Source organism: Eptatretus burgeri, chromosome 16, assembly GCF_056783735.1.
Source record: "Eptatretus burgeri isolate ZD-2024b chromosome 16, Ebu_testis_v1, whole genome shotgun sequence".
NCBI classification, from domain to species: Eukaryota; Metazoa; Chordata; class Myxini; order Myxiniformes; family Myxinidae; genus Eptatretus; species Eptatretus burgeri.
This window is the reverse complement of record NC_140976.1, coordinates 25,910,620-25,924,925: the sequence shown is the minus strand read 5'-3', so window position 1 is coordinate 25,924,925 and position 14,306 is coordinate 25,910,620. Positions and strand designations below refer to the sequence as shown.

General features: G+C 43.0%; 1 protein-coding gene across 10 annotated transcripts in view; it reads right to left on the bottom strand.

Annotated features, from left to right (window-relative positions):
• LOC147010737 (autism susceptibility gene 2 protein homolog) overlaps nucleotides 1-14,306 on the bottom strand; it is a 473,526-nt gene that overhangs the window by 43,410 nt on the left and 415,810 nt on the right. For 9 of the 10 annotated variants that reach the window (XM_085859271.1, XM_085859277.1, XM_085859269.1 and 6 more), the window contains 6 exons: nucleotides 13,364-13,393; nucleotides 12,995-13,066; nucleotides 11,226-11,367; nucleotides 10,821-10,895; nucleotides 10,535-10,621; nucleotides 8,445-9,129 (listed from right to left, as the gene is read on the bottom strand). In XM_085859271.1, the coding sequence (XP_085715397.1) occupies nucleotides 8,445-9,129; nucleotides 10,535-10,621; nucleotides 10,821-10,895; nucleotides 11,226-11,367; nucleotides 12,995-13,066; nucleotides 13,364-13,393 (1,091 nt within the window). The remainder of the gene's footprint in view (nucleotides 1-8,444; nucleotides 9,130-10,534; nucleotides 10,622-10,820; nucleotides 10,896-11,225; nucleotides 11,368-12,994; nucleotides 13,067-13,363; nucleotides 13,394-14,306) is intronic. The other variant, XM_085859274.1, reaches the window with a different exon arrangement.

Genomic DNA, 14,306 nt, shown 5'->3' with positions numbered 1-14,306 from the left:
TCTGTCTTCCCTTCCTATGACATCACACCATCTTCTCTTCCTCCACCTCTTCACTCTACTCTCTCTTTTCCCCCTTCTCCCTCCCCTCCCCCCCACTCTATCGTATTTCCATCAGCAAAGTGACGGGTGGCATTTTCTTCGTGTAAATAAGAAAAGCAGTACTTCGAGTAGCAAACAGTAAAATGGGATACATTTGGTTATCAGGATGGCCTAGGCCCTAGAGATATTTTTTACAAATAATGTCCAAGGAATTAAGGCACAGGAGGAGGCCATTCGGCCCATCATGCCTGCACCACACCAAATACCAGATTTAATCAATCCGTTGATACTCCTTCCCTTCATGTGCAGCCTTTTGGCTGCTACACTGGTACTCATTTCACCGACCTCGGAAGGATGACAGGCTGAGTCAACCCCCTGGTGTTAATTCAGCAGCCAACAGGACTTGAACTCAGGACCCTAGGATCCCAAGCCACCACCCTAACCACTAAGCTAACACCAAGTATGCATTCTCACCTCTGAGTTGTCTAGCCTGGATTTGAATCCCAATCCAGCAGTAAACCACCATACAGGTGTTATAGACTCGATTGGTGGCTTCTTCTTGAGACTTCATTTATCGGATTGTTATTCTTCAGCAAAGACAAAATCATTTCGAAGAGAAATTCAGAAACAGAAAAAGACAATTTAACTCACAAGTATACTCACTCCCTGCAGGAGCGGCAGAAAGTCACGTTAATATAATCTCTGGAGTATATAGATTGCAGTAGATCAAGGCTCGGGTCCGTTTGACTGTGGGGGATGTGATAAGCTTATGATACCTCAAGAACGTTGGATTTCCTCCCTTTCAGTTTTGTGTTAAACAATAGTAGCGACTGTTTAAAAAGATAATCATCGGTGTTTGTGGTTTATAATATTTTTTTCTTCCGATTGGGTTGCCCTACGAAACGCCACAATAAGTTATTATGTTTTCACCCGTCTCTGTCTGTTTGTTTGTGTGCAGGATATCTCAAAAAAGGGTGGATGGATCCGGATGAAATTTTGTGGACAGGGTCGGTGTGTGAAAAGTACAAATTGATTCGACTTTGGTGAAGATCCAGCTCTGGATAGGAGAATTTTTTTTAATTTTTAAAAAGATTCTTGACCGTTGAGAGATAAGGCCATAAACGATATACAGTATAACATGACATCTCAAAAATGTATTGGGCCAGATATGTTCTTCCTAATCAGGCATTGCATGGTGGGGGTATGCGCACTTCCGAATTGCCTTGGAAAAACACTACGATTTGCTATCTTAACATGGATGTACATGGGTGGAAAACCCCCTTGGGGAGGTGACTTGGTTTAAATCTCAAGCTGTAACTATTATTGATCATATCATGAGGAAAATAATATGTTGAAAAGGCACCAAAGCCATATTCACAATAAATGCAAGAACCGTGAAGCAGAAAATGTGAAAAGAACAACCAACTCGATGTTTAGTCAAAAAAATGAAGGGGGAGGGGGGAGAGGCTCAGGTAGTACGATGTTTAAAACTCCTTCCTTCCCCCCCCTCTCCCTCCCTCCCTCCCACACCCTTTCAAAACTACAAAAGTGATGACAAGAAGAAAAGAGAAGAAGAGAGATGAGGTAAAGACATAAGCAGATCAGAAGGAAGATTAAAATATGGAGATAGGTACAATTGCAAGTAAGAGGGATGGGTGCATGAAGGGTTAATGGGATTTGCAAAGATCAAGGGTAGGGATGGAAGATGACACGAGTTAGTACACTGCCATATTGAAACCCTCGGGGGAGTAGGATTACAATGACTCAGTTTAGCAGTTCTGTAGGCAAGACAAAAGTAGAGGTGAGCAGTAAGCCTAGATATTGATAAGACAGCAAAGAGGAGGTTAATGAAAGAGCACGTGCATTCCAATCGGAATGGGTGGAGATAGAGATGGGTGGAAGGCTGAAAAAGCATGGGGAGAAGAACAGAAGAGGTGGGAGAAAACGAAGACCACCAACCTACAAGAGGGTAACAAACCCTACGCCTTTGCTTCTTTCGTGTACTGGCGGAATAATTTAAAGATACAATGACCATTTCACAAGTGCACCATGAAGCAACATATGTCTGACAGGATAACTTAAGACTTGGAGGTGCACACACTCGCCTTTGAGCCGACTAGTCTGGGTTTGAAACATTGGCCCAGCTAAAAACTGTCACCTCTGTGTTTCACATGCAGGAGGAGATATCATGCATGCGCCATCCACCGGATGGGCGTTAAGTCTGATTACCCGTCTGTCAGCACTCTTTGCAACGGTGGACATTAAACATCCCAGCAGTCTTTTGTGAAGAGTAGGCGAGTTACCGCTGGCAATCTGAACAAATTACAAATTTGTGCCGCAGTCGAAAATCCGGCACAACCAGAGGGTTGCAGAAATAAGTGGGCCAGAAATGCTCTCCCCAGTTTACCACACAAGGTGGGAATAAATGGGAGCATTGAAGGAGAGACGAGAACGGTTTGATAGCAAGACAGTAAAAATCTAAGAAATAACAGCCCACCAAGGCTTAGTGCATATTGGACATGAAATCATTCCTTCCAATGTATGTACAGCACCTACATAGAAAGACTACACCCCCTTTCAAATTTTCCACCATTTGTTGCCTTATAGCCTGGAATTAAATTTCATTAAACCAGGCCTTTTCCGCATTTATTTACACATCATAACCCACAACTTCCAAGTAAAAAACAAACTCGAGTTTTCAGAAAATTTATGAACAAGCTCAAACGAGCTAAGATCCTCGTCCTCTTAATGATGACGTCATAAAACGAATATGACGTCATTGTGATGTATCAGGTTTGCGATAAATTATCTGTGCTAATGCCCGACTTGATTCCCACAAACAAAATTCAAACAGCTTGCCTAGTTTCGGAGATAATGGTATAGACGATTTCCATTAGCGGCGATATTATGACGTCAACTTTTTTCTAGGAAGAATTTCCAAAATCGGAGATGGTTACTGCCTGCGCGTGGGCTTTATGCGTATACATGGCAAGTTTCACGAAGATCCGATGAAAACTCTGGGTTGTGAAACAAAAAGTCAAAAAATAGGAATGACGTCATAAAAATTGATATGACGTCATAGTGATGTATCATATGTGCGGTAATTCGTCTCTGCTAATGCCCTGTGCGATTCCCACAAACAGAATTCAAAAAGCTTGCCTAGTTTCGGAGATAATTTTTAGGCGATTTCCATTAGCGGAGATATTTTGACGTCATAACTTTTTTTCTATGAGGAATTTTCAAAATCGGAGATGGTTCAAGGCCTTTGAAATATTTTATACCCATCCCCTGATCTGTGCCTTTCCACAACTTTATCCCAGAGGTCTTTTGAAAAGCTCCTTGGTGCTCATGGTTGAGTCTGCTGTGAAATGTACGACCCAGCAGAGGAAATCTACTGGAACAGCTGATTTTATTCTGAAATAATCAGAATCACTGCAGTTAACACAGGTGGAGGCCAATTAACTTGGTGTGTGATTTTGAAGGTGATTGGTTACACCTGAGCTAGTTTACAATTGCTATTATAAGGGGCATGGACACTTATCCAACCAAGATATTCTCGTTTTGTATTTTAAATTAATTTTCTGAAATTTGTCGAATTTGTTTTTCACTTCTAAGTTGTGAGTTAAAATGTGTAAATATAGGTGGAAAAAGTCTGATATAATGTAATTTAATTCCAGGCTACAAGGCAACAAAAGGTGAAAATTTTGAAAGGGGGGGGGTAGACTTTCTATAGGCACTGTACATAATTACTCTTACAACAAAGCGTACACACCTTCCATATTTTATGACTAACACGAAATAATCCAGTTTTGTTGCCAACAAAACTTAATATATTTATTAGCAAAGTCACTTTCAATCATACGTGCATTAAAATACATGCATCTTTAAAATATTAGACGGCCACATTTATAATTGCAATGAATGTGACACAGGCATTTATTTGTTCTATCACGAGATCCACAAACACTAGAATTGCATCCAGAGCATGAGCTTGCCATCGCCTCCAATCCCCGCTCCCTCTCCGCCACCCCACCACCCTCAATCGTCTGCCAGAGGTTGCCTCATTTAGTGTGACAAAATAAATGTTTAACCTACACTATGAGTGGATTTTTACAAGTGAATTACACTTTGCTGTGCACCAACGTGAAGAAAGTAAGTATTATGTGAAGCCACCTGAGACTCAACCAACCAACGAACCACCATGAAATTATTTTCTTCAAATGTGAAATTAGCTTAATGTTGATAAATTCTGAGGCAAAATATGGGTACAATGCTGACTTTTTTGGTGAGGAATACTGGACTTGACATCCTTGATAGAGGTTGAGAGTTCAAATCCAGCTGCAGGCAGTTGCATTAAGGATATGGATATCACACTTTAGGAAGTCGAGTTTGTTTTTGGAGAATGCCGTGTTACTATTGGATTGTCGGTAAAACCTCCGACAATTCATCAACTACCTTTGGGGTGGGTTAACCTGCCCGCCCCACCTGGTCTGGTCTACAAGTGGCGCGAGTCTACTTATTGTTTGACTCTTGCTCCTTGGTTTTCCCTTGTTATAGGATGTGATTCTGAATGACTATTGGTCTGACAAAAAACAACAATTAGAAAACATCTCAAAATATAAAACACAATGTGTATGTGTGCGTTCCACTTCATAAGGATGATTTAAGAAGGGTTTTAAAGGCCAATCCTTTAACACGACAGTGTGTTCACTACGTCCTATTTTTCAAGACAAAAAAACCTCGAAAAACATTTTTCATAAAAGAGTAATTCTGTCTCTTCTATTGGAAATGTAGACGGTGACTTGCAAGCGGGCCTCAAGGGCAATGCACAGAAGTGTTTAAAAAATAATAATTACAAGACGCAGGGAGGTGAAATTCGCTGCACATGATGTGCAACGCACACAGAGTAAAACGAGTGTTCATTTACCTCCGTAGGATGTCTAATAAATAAAGAAGATACAAGCATAGTGACACTCGGCCGAGGCTTCAGACTTTGGCACACTCACGAGGCTGTACCGTCAAAATGAAATGTCCCAGAAGAAAAAGAAAATAGGATCATTTGTTCATGTAGTGTTTTAAACAAAAATTGTACATGTAGTGTTTGAACCGAGCAAAAACTCGGTTCGGATCAGCCTCGGTAATTTTGGAAGAAATTACTGGGTCCCGGAACACAAACACGAACACACGCACACGCGCGCGCGCGTACACACACACACACACACACACACACACACACACACACACACACACACACACACACACACACACACACACGACGACGACACACATGTGAGGACGCACATGAACAGGGGGACACACACAGGGGGTTGGGAGACCTGCACAGAGGGGAGAGGGACACACATGCTTGGGGGGGGGGACACACATGCATGGGGGAGGGGACACACATGCATGGGGGAGGGGACACACTTGCGTGGGGGTGACACATGCATGGGGTGGGGGCGACACACAGAGTGGGGGACACACACGTAGGGGGGCACACACAGGTGGACACACATGCGGGGGGGGGGCACACACAGGAATGGGGCGCACACACACACACACAATTGTAAAACTCCATCTCCCACTGCGAGGCGGATGGACTAAAGAACAGATGAAATCTAATAAATGCTGAAAGTCTGTCACATGTGAATCTTGCAAGGACATTCTTCATGGAATAACTAGAACGGCACTCATATAGCGCATAGTCTAAACTCATGCATTCATTCTGAACAAAAATACCACTATTAACTGAACGCATGACTATTATGGCCCACACACCCGTATCATCCATGCACTGTATTATGTCACATACAGTAGTTTCTTGGCATGGGTTATGAACATCATAAATTTAATTATTCACTCACATCCGGTCATAGATCAGGTATATGAAGTTTCAGATTTTTCAGATAAAGATTTCAATTTAACCAATTATAGCTGGAATAATACTTCATTTATGATGTCATCATTATCACCCAATATACCACATGGGGAGTTGATGACATATGTGAAGTTTAAATTTATTTCATTGAGTTGTTTTGGAGACAATGATGTCCAAATGTTTTTCTTTAATCCAATATGGCTGCCATACCATGTGACCTATGACATCAAAGTGAGCAATACAACATTCTCAATGGGGAGTCCCTCCTATGTTTAAAGTTTCACATCGATTGGACAAGTGGTTGCAGAGAAAAACAATTTTAAAGTGAAAATATACACACACACACACACACACACACACACACACACACACACACACACACACACACACACACACACACACACACACACACACACACACACACACACACACACACACACACAAACAGACGGGTATTGCAATAATCTCACATCCCTTTTGGGGCGAGACTAATAATCTTTATATTAGAAGTGAAAGTGGACCAAATAGTTCTTAAAAAAACTACAGTGGAAAATTGTTTAGTTGCTCGCATGACCAGGGGAGCACCTTGATACTGCAGTGAACTGACCTCAGGAATTAGTGAACATATTTTAGGGTGCAAGGGTTTTGTTCACAAATCATGGCTCTAGAATGCACATAAGTACATACCTAAACTAGAGGGGGAGCACTCGGTAGAGTGCAAAACCTCCACCACTAATACTGCTGGGTCACTTAAGTGAACCTGATATCCTATTAATTGTAGGTCAAAACGGATCAGACTCTACTGAACCATGATTGAATAAACTAAACTAGATCGACGCGCATGTAGAAATGGCCAAAAAAAAAATCGAAATTTTTTTGAAAAAAAAGGTGCAAAATTTATTTTTTTTCTCTAACAAATTTATAATTTTTTTGGGTTATAAATCACTTAAAACATGTAGAAATGCAAAAAAAAAAAAAATTCAAATATTTTTCAAAATGGCCACTATAGCGGCCATATTGGACTTTGGAACAAGTCCAAAATCTAATGGCATGATCCTTGGACCATACCTAATCCCCCCACCAAGTTTCGTCGAAATCCGTCCAGGAGTTTTTCCGTAATACTGTTCACAAACAAACAAACAAACAAATAAACAAACAGACAGGGGGGAAAACAGTAATCTCCGTCCATCTTCGATGGCGGAGGTTAATAAGTGGAAAAAAATGCTTCCCAGATGCACTGCTTTTAAAAGTGGGATAGCTCATCATTTCTTAATGGTTTGCCGAGCAGTACCACCAAGCTTGTTTCACCCCAATGTGCATGCCACAAATCATTGTTCGAAAGCTGCTAAATGGATCGACAATCATGACAAGTGTAACTTGAAAAAAATGTCAATGGCTGCTGTTCAAACGTCTGCACTCCAATACACGCACAGCGAATGGTGTTTCTCCCTTCGAGGTGAGCAGCCACATGTGGGGTACAAAGTTATGTTGGACTGACATCAAACGAGCAACCTTGCAGCGGTGCGATGAAAGTTTAAATTTTACTTTCAGGTTGGTTGGGACCCATATCAATCTGCTGGGATGTGACTAAAACAAAGTGTAATCACTGTGAAGATACCCCAACTTGCAAGACAAATGCTGTTTTCGCACCATAAACTCAATGATACGTCATGATGGATGAATATTGCTTATGCATAGGAGGAGATTAAAATAAAATAATAATAACCACAGCGAGGGGGAAGAAAAGATGATGGACACTATGTCAAGGGGAGATATAGTGACATACATGAATGATCCTGTGCTATTTACAGTGCAGGTCAGGAAAGACACAGCACAATTCAAAATGGCACAGCATAGTTCAATTTGCAATGAGAAAGGGGGCAACCGCCCCCCCCTCCAAGTCACTGCTTGATGCACCAAAAAAACGATTTGGCACAGGAGCAGATTCTGTTGCTCACTGCAGCTCTCTAAATGGTACATCATACAGCAATGTTATAGGTACAAGACATTCTCGACCGTACCTACAACGGTGCAGTATGACCTACCTAATATACAATCGAACAGCCTGTATGCATCATGTACCTCAACATTTGTTTTTCTACTTTCCCAAAAAGAATAACCACAGGTAAATTGCATGCTCTGCGCATGTGGCAGATAGAGATATATGAAAGCAGAACTAGCATGAATAAATAATGCAATTGCAATGCAGAGGATTCATCTGTTGCCTCGTAGCTGCCTCCTCAAACAAATATAACAGAAGACGATGAGAGGGAACATTGATTTGTTTTTGGATAAAAAGTAAACCTTTTCCAAAAGGATTTCTGGATTGATGTTTTTAAAATGGTGGCTTGTCTTTATGGAAACCAATATTAATTTGCATTAGGTGTAACACATTACTGAGAATGACTCAAAGTACTGATTTGAAATAAAACTACTGTTATAATCCCTTTACACTGTTCTTATTTGCTTTAAGGAATATTGAATAAAAAGCAGAGAACACAAACAACGTCTGCCTTGTGGACATTACCGATTCCTCTCTTTGTCTTCTTTTCCATGGCTGGAGTCTCGCCGGTCGGAATCGGCTCTGGCAAGACCCATTGATGTTCCCCGCTCCAACGTAGCTGAACAATTGAGGCGCTCCTTTTCAAACCCTGTAACCAGGCCTCTGTCCCGTTCGTGGTTTGTAAGTGTTCCGCGCTCTCGCTCCCCATTGGCTGTGGTTATTCGATCTTCGTGGCTTGTCACCTGCGCACGGTCTTTCTCTGCGGGCCCATGAGTCTCAGCTCTAGCCTGACCCACAACGCAATGTTCCCTGCTGAGGCTGCGCTCCCGTTCGTGATTGGACTGCATGCGCTCCCGTTCTTTCTCTCGTTCAGAATTGCTCAAATGACTTCGTTCTCTCTCGTGATTGGTGGAGTGGCTGCGTTCTCGTTCGTGATTGGTGGAGTGAGTGCGCTCTCGCTCGTGATTGCTGGAGTGGCTGCGTTCTCGCTCGTGATTGCTGGAGTGGCTGCGCTCCCGTTCCTGACCTCCCCTCTCGGTCTCTCGGTCAGCTTGAATGTTTCGTTCAATTTCAGCCTGCTTGGACCACGGAGGTGGTGTAGGAAATGATGGCGGTGTGCGATGCAACCGGTTCCAAGGCTCATGAGGATTCCCTAGCCCAGGATAGCCTGTTACATCCTTAGTTCCTCCGAAGAGTGCACTGCTGGAGGCTGCAAAGATACAAGATGCAAATCATGAGGTTTTAGAGTTAGTTTTGCTGCAACGTGAGATCAAAACTTCTTTTAACCTCCGTGAGAGCACAAATCTTTACCGCAGCTTCACTTTCAACACAACCACGACCATAATGTTCATTCTGGACAAAATTTGCCTTGTGGAAGTCAATCACAATGCAATGTATTATCATCAAATAGTCCTGCATGGAGGAAGAGTGAAGGGCAATTTTCCTCATCGACAATTTTTCGAAACTAAGTGAGCAGAACAAAGTGATAATGAAGCTTATGCACCATTACAGGATTGCTTGTGACATAACTTCCTTTTTGTAAACAAGCTATGCACACAAAGTACAGCCACAAGCTATTGTCTGTGACAAATGCATTACAAATAGGAACTGACATTCTCAAATCAAACATTAGTTCAACGTCAAGCAGCCGAATGAACGCACATGCGCACGTATACCGCTAATCACAGTGATATTCATGACCCGCCAAAACAAAACAAAAGTATGCCACCATAAAATAACAGCACATTGTACTCAGTTCAGCAATACCTATGGCATGTGTGCAGTTTTCATAAAGTGAACAAAAACACATCAGATGCAACAATATAGTGATGACATGGTATGAGCTTTTGAAATATAAATAACCAGCACAATATCAGTAGTGCATACACTGTGAATCAAGAGAGAAACCAAAGTGCAATTCAGGCAGAAAACAAAATGTGACATTCTCAAAAATTCCTCATAAAAGCTTCTTTTTAAACAAAGCAAAACAAGATTATAGTGACAGTGTAATATTAGCTACAACCTTTGTTTTCTCTTCTGACATCATCACCTTACAAATGTAATCTTATATCCTATTGACCAGATATATATCCCATTGACCAGATAACAAATGTATCTCAGGTTATTCTAGCACAGTTGTATTCCTTGAGGACGAGATGTTTGAGAAAAGCAAACCATGGTGCCCCCTTTGAAGGTGTAGATTACCAGCCCCACAACCCTATCCAAAATAGAAACGTATAGCCTCTCCAGACACCATCACCAACTGAGTATACCCTCATTCACTTTCATAAGACACTTTTTACATCTAACCAATGTACATTTCAAAGTTTCATGAGTTCCTGTTCGAAGGAAAAAAAAGAGAAGTTACATGCGGGGGGAAAAGCCCAGCCAAATGCAAGGCCATATGTAACACGAGTGTGTGTAAGAAATGGAAGGATTAGTAAGCATAAATGAACGTGCTTTGCAAGACAAATTGGACAAACAGCACTGGTGGAACACCACACAAGCAAGGCAGTAAGCAAGGCAGTAGGCAAGGGAGGTTGAAAAAGAAGCATTAACTTGTGTAAGATTGAGAAGGAAAGCATGCACAGAAAGAGACAGAATGGCAAACCAACCCAAAGCAGGGTTCCCTAGGCCACCGAAGGCGCTGTTTCCAAGGCTGCTGAGACCCCCAAAGCCCCCTGGCCGGCTGAACGGGTCAACTGCAGGCAGGCGGGCAGAGAGATGACGGCAGAATGAGCTAACCACCATGTCGAATCCCAAGCCCGAGCCCTCACTTCAGCATGGTCCAGTGAGAACCCATGCCGAAAAGAGCAAAAGGTTGGAGGCCTTGAGGGAGCAGGGCTCAAGAGGTATTTGTCTGAAAGTGAGCGTCTGCTGCGTGCACGACGAAACACCCACCCAGGTGCGCTGAGGGACTGAGGAAACTGCCAGGATGATGTGGAGGGACACCAAACGGAGGTACAGCTGGAGCACCTACAAAATGAATGAAAACACATCATATTAAAAGGAGGTAATAAATAAGACAACGACAGATTTTTTTTTTTAAAGAACAGCAAGAATGAGATGCAGCTGCATCCTGCCTCTACTAGTCAAAACTGGCAGTCAATTGGCTGTCATGCTGCGATCATGGCAGAGCTGCAAAGAAGCAGGGAAAACATATCTCAATGGACACAGCCGAGACAAAGCGGATCTTCATGTGGCTAAACCAAGGCACAGGGAAATGTCTGTATTCTACTGTAGGCTTAAGTCCTCGTGGCAAACAAAAAAGTAAATTAATTAATTAATAGACTAGAGAGCACTTACCTGCTGCTGAAAATAAGGCTCCAGGCCTGGCCAGGTCTCCAGGGTGAGGGTAACCGGGAAAAAGGCTGTGGAGCCCTGGCCTGACTCCCAACAGGTCTGGCTTAAGGCTGAGCTCTAGTTTGTGCTGGTCTGCTTGTAAAGCCTGGGGAGTCAGAAATCATGAAGTGGAAAAATGAGAGGGGTGGGGTGGAGAATGGGGACGGAGAAGGAAAGTAGAGACAGAATTGAATTACTCAGCGTCCCATGAGGAGCATCGGGAAAACGTGCCACGAGCAAGGAAGGAATTTTGTTTTTTTTAGTTCTAATGCTTTTAGTTACGCTGCTCACAACGTAGAATCATATCCAGTGCACCCTGAACCCGCTAACTCGAGGATTCCGGTTTCAAATGCAACTTTGTTCCAAATGCCCAGTGTAGTCTGCCCAGGGAATTGGCACCACGTCTGTGCTTTTCCTGCATTGCAAGTGATCACGACTCCATTTGCTTTCCTTTTTACCATCTGCAAATCATTCCCGTCAAACGGCCAGAGCGGCAAGTGAGGCTGCTGACTCCAGGCAGCTTTGCTGAGGTATACACCAAGGACACTAGAACTGCCAACAATTTAATCACAAGAAAGCAGCGCAGACATAAAATGAATGTGGTCGATTGCTCCGGGTTCAAAGAGAAGAGGTATTCCAAAAAAAGAGATTCAAAGAGAAGAGTTTCAAAAATCAAATCAGAATCAAAGAGATTCAAAAATTCAAAGAGAAGAGGTATTCAAAAGCCAGTCGCCGACTGGGAATCCTCCGTCGTGCTAAGTCCTTCCTCGGCCCTCTTGAGCTCCTGACCACTTACAAAACTTTTGTCCGTAGCCTGATGGAGTACTGCTCTCCCCTCTGGGCTGGTGCTCCTGCCTCCCACCTCTCTCGGCTTCATGCTGTCGAAACCAGGGCATTTTAAGATCATCGGCATCTCCCACAATGAAGCTGAGTCTTTGGGCCTCTCACTCAATCACCGCAGGTTGGTCGGTGGTCTTTCTGTCTTCTACCGACTCCTCTCCAGCCTTGCCCCCCCTGCTCTCTCTGCGATTTGTCCCCACCACATTTCCACAGGGCGCTCAAGGTCCGCCAACAACCCCCTTCTGGTAAAACTACCAAAATCACGAATCACTGCTCATCTTCACTCTTTCATTCCTCTTTTTTTCCCGCCTTTGGAATAAACTTCCTCACTCTATTCTTTCCCATTCTTCCCTCCAGGCTTTCAAAACAGCTGTTCACCACCACCTCTTATCTTCCCGCATCCAAATCCTTGATCTTTTCTACCCCCGATAATCCACCCAAGCCCACTTCCTTCATTTCTCCTGCTTTCCTTCCTGAAAGTCCCTGAAATGTCCATCTTCTCTTCGCCATGTTCCCCGTCCCATCCCCATCCCTCTCCCTTCCACTGTTCACCTAATGTGTCTGTTCCCCACTGTTTTGTCCCTTCCACTCTCGCCCCTCTTGTCTCATGCCTCCTTGCTGTGAGTTGTGTGTTAGCTCTCATACGAACCTCGACCAAGGTATACAAAAAAAAAAAAAAAAACAACAAAAAAGATCTCATATAGTTGCTTCCCAAGTGAGATATGTAATTGGCAACAACTACATGAAGATCGTAGGGCTCATTCAAACCGGTAGAGGTCAATATTTGAATATAATTACAAGAATGTAGTGTGAATTCAGGATGAGATCACACTCAGATGAATTGCAACATAAGCATCTGAGGCACCCGTTACAATACAAAAGCACTTACTCACCTTGGCCTTTTGCTGCTGGTGATATATGAGCCATGCAATGTGCACGTGAGCTGCACACCACTTGCCAGGTTTCTGTGGTGAAGGGGGGAGGAAGTGGGCGGCCACACAGTAGGTCTAAAGAGCCGTCAGGTCAAAAGCCGGCCGATGATGACGACGAGGCCAACGCCATCATTCGCACCGTTAACGTGCGTAATTAAACACCTTCAATGCGACCGGATAATCGAAATGAAACAGATAACCATAGTGATTTCCCTTGTTGCCAAATCTTAATTACACACAATTAGCCACCCCCTAGTGGGTCACGCCTCATTCACAGGATTGAAAAACAAGTTTTCTCAGATTCATGCCGACAATTAGGAGTAGTGGTACCTTCAAGGCTTGTCTGAATGGATCAGTCAGCTGTAGGGTGGGAAAATACGGTGGGGTGATAAAAAGCAAGTGATTAAAAACTTGCTTAAAATCACTTTTCTACAACAAGATGCACATGCCAGTGAAGAGAAACTGGAAATTTATTCAATTTCATATGTGCACACGAGAACGGCACTCTTCGACGTCAACAGACATGCCTCCGCCCACATTATTACATCATTATACATACGAATACCAAGTTTGATTTAAATACCTTCAGCTGTTCTCAAGTTTCATATTTTTACCTGACATGACCTTTGACCTTTGACTTTTTGATGCGGAAAGCGAATGGGTTCATCTTTGCATCATAATACTATACTTATACCATCTTTGGTCAAAATCCCATCACTGTTTAACAAGTTAGCATGGTAACAGAATTTTTACCTAGCGGGACCTCTGACCTTTGACCCCTTGGCCCCATCATATAATCAGTTCATATTTGCATCATTATACATACTTGTACCAAGTTTTATCTATATCCTTTGCGCCGTTCTTAAGTTATCGCGGAAATGAAAACCTATTAGGGACGCATGGACAACATGAAAACATCATGCCTCTGGCGACTTCGGCAGTGGAGGAATTAATAAGAACAAAAATAAATCAAATATCGACTTCATAAGGAACCACTCTCCTCTCCCCAAAACAAGAGCGTTTAACAGGATGGTGCGGAGAAAGCGTGCTTTACCTTCGCACTGTCTAGTCAAGGGTTGATTCCTGACCCGACCAGACCATAAAACATCAGATTGGTGCGTCACAGGCAGGAGGGTATGTGCCGTCCCTCGGATGGACGCTGAGCCGAGTGTCCCCTCTTCTAGAATTAGTTGGTGGATGTTAAAGATCACAGTCTTTTTTACAAAATAGGAGAGTGATTGTCAGCACCCTGAATAAATTATAAATTCCTGTC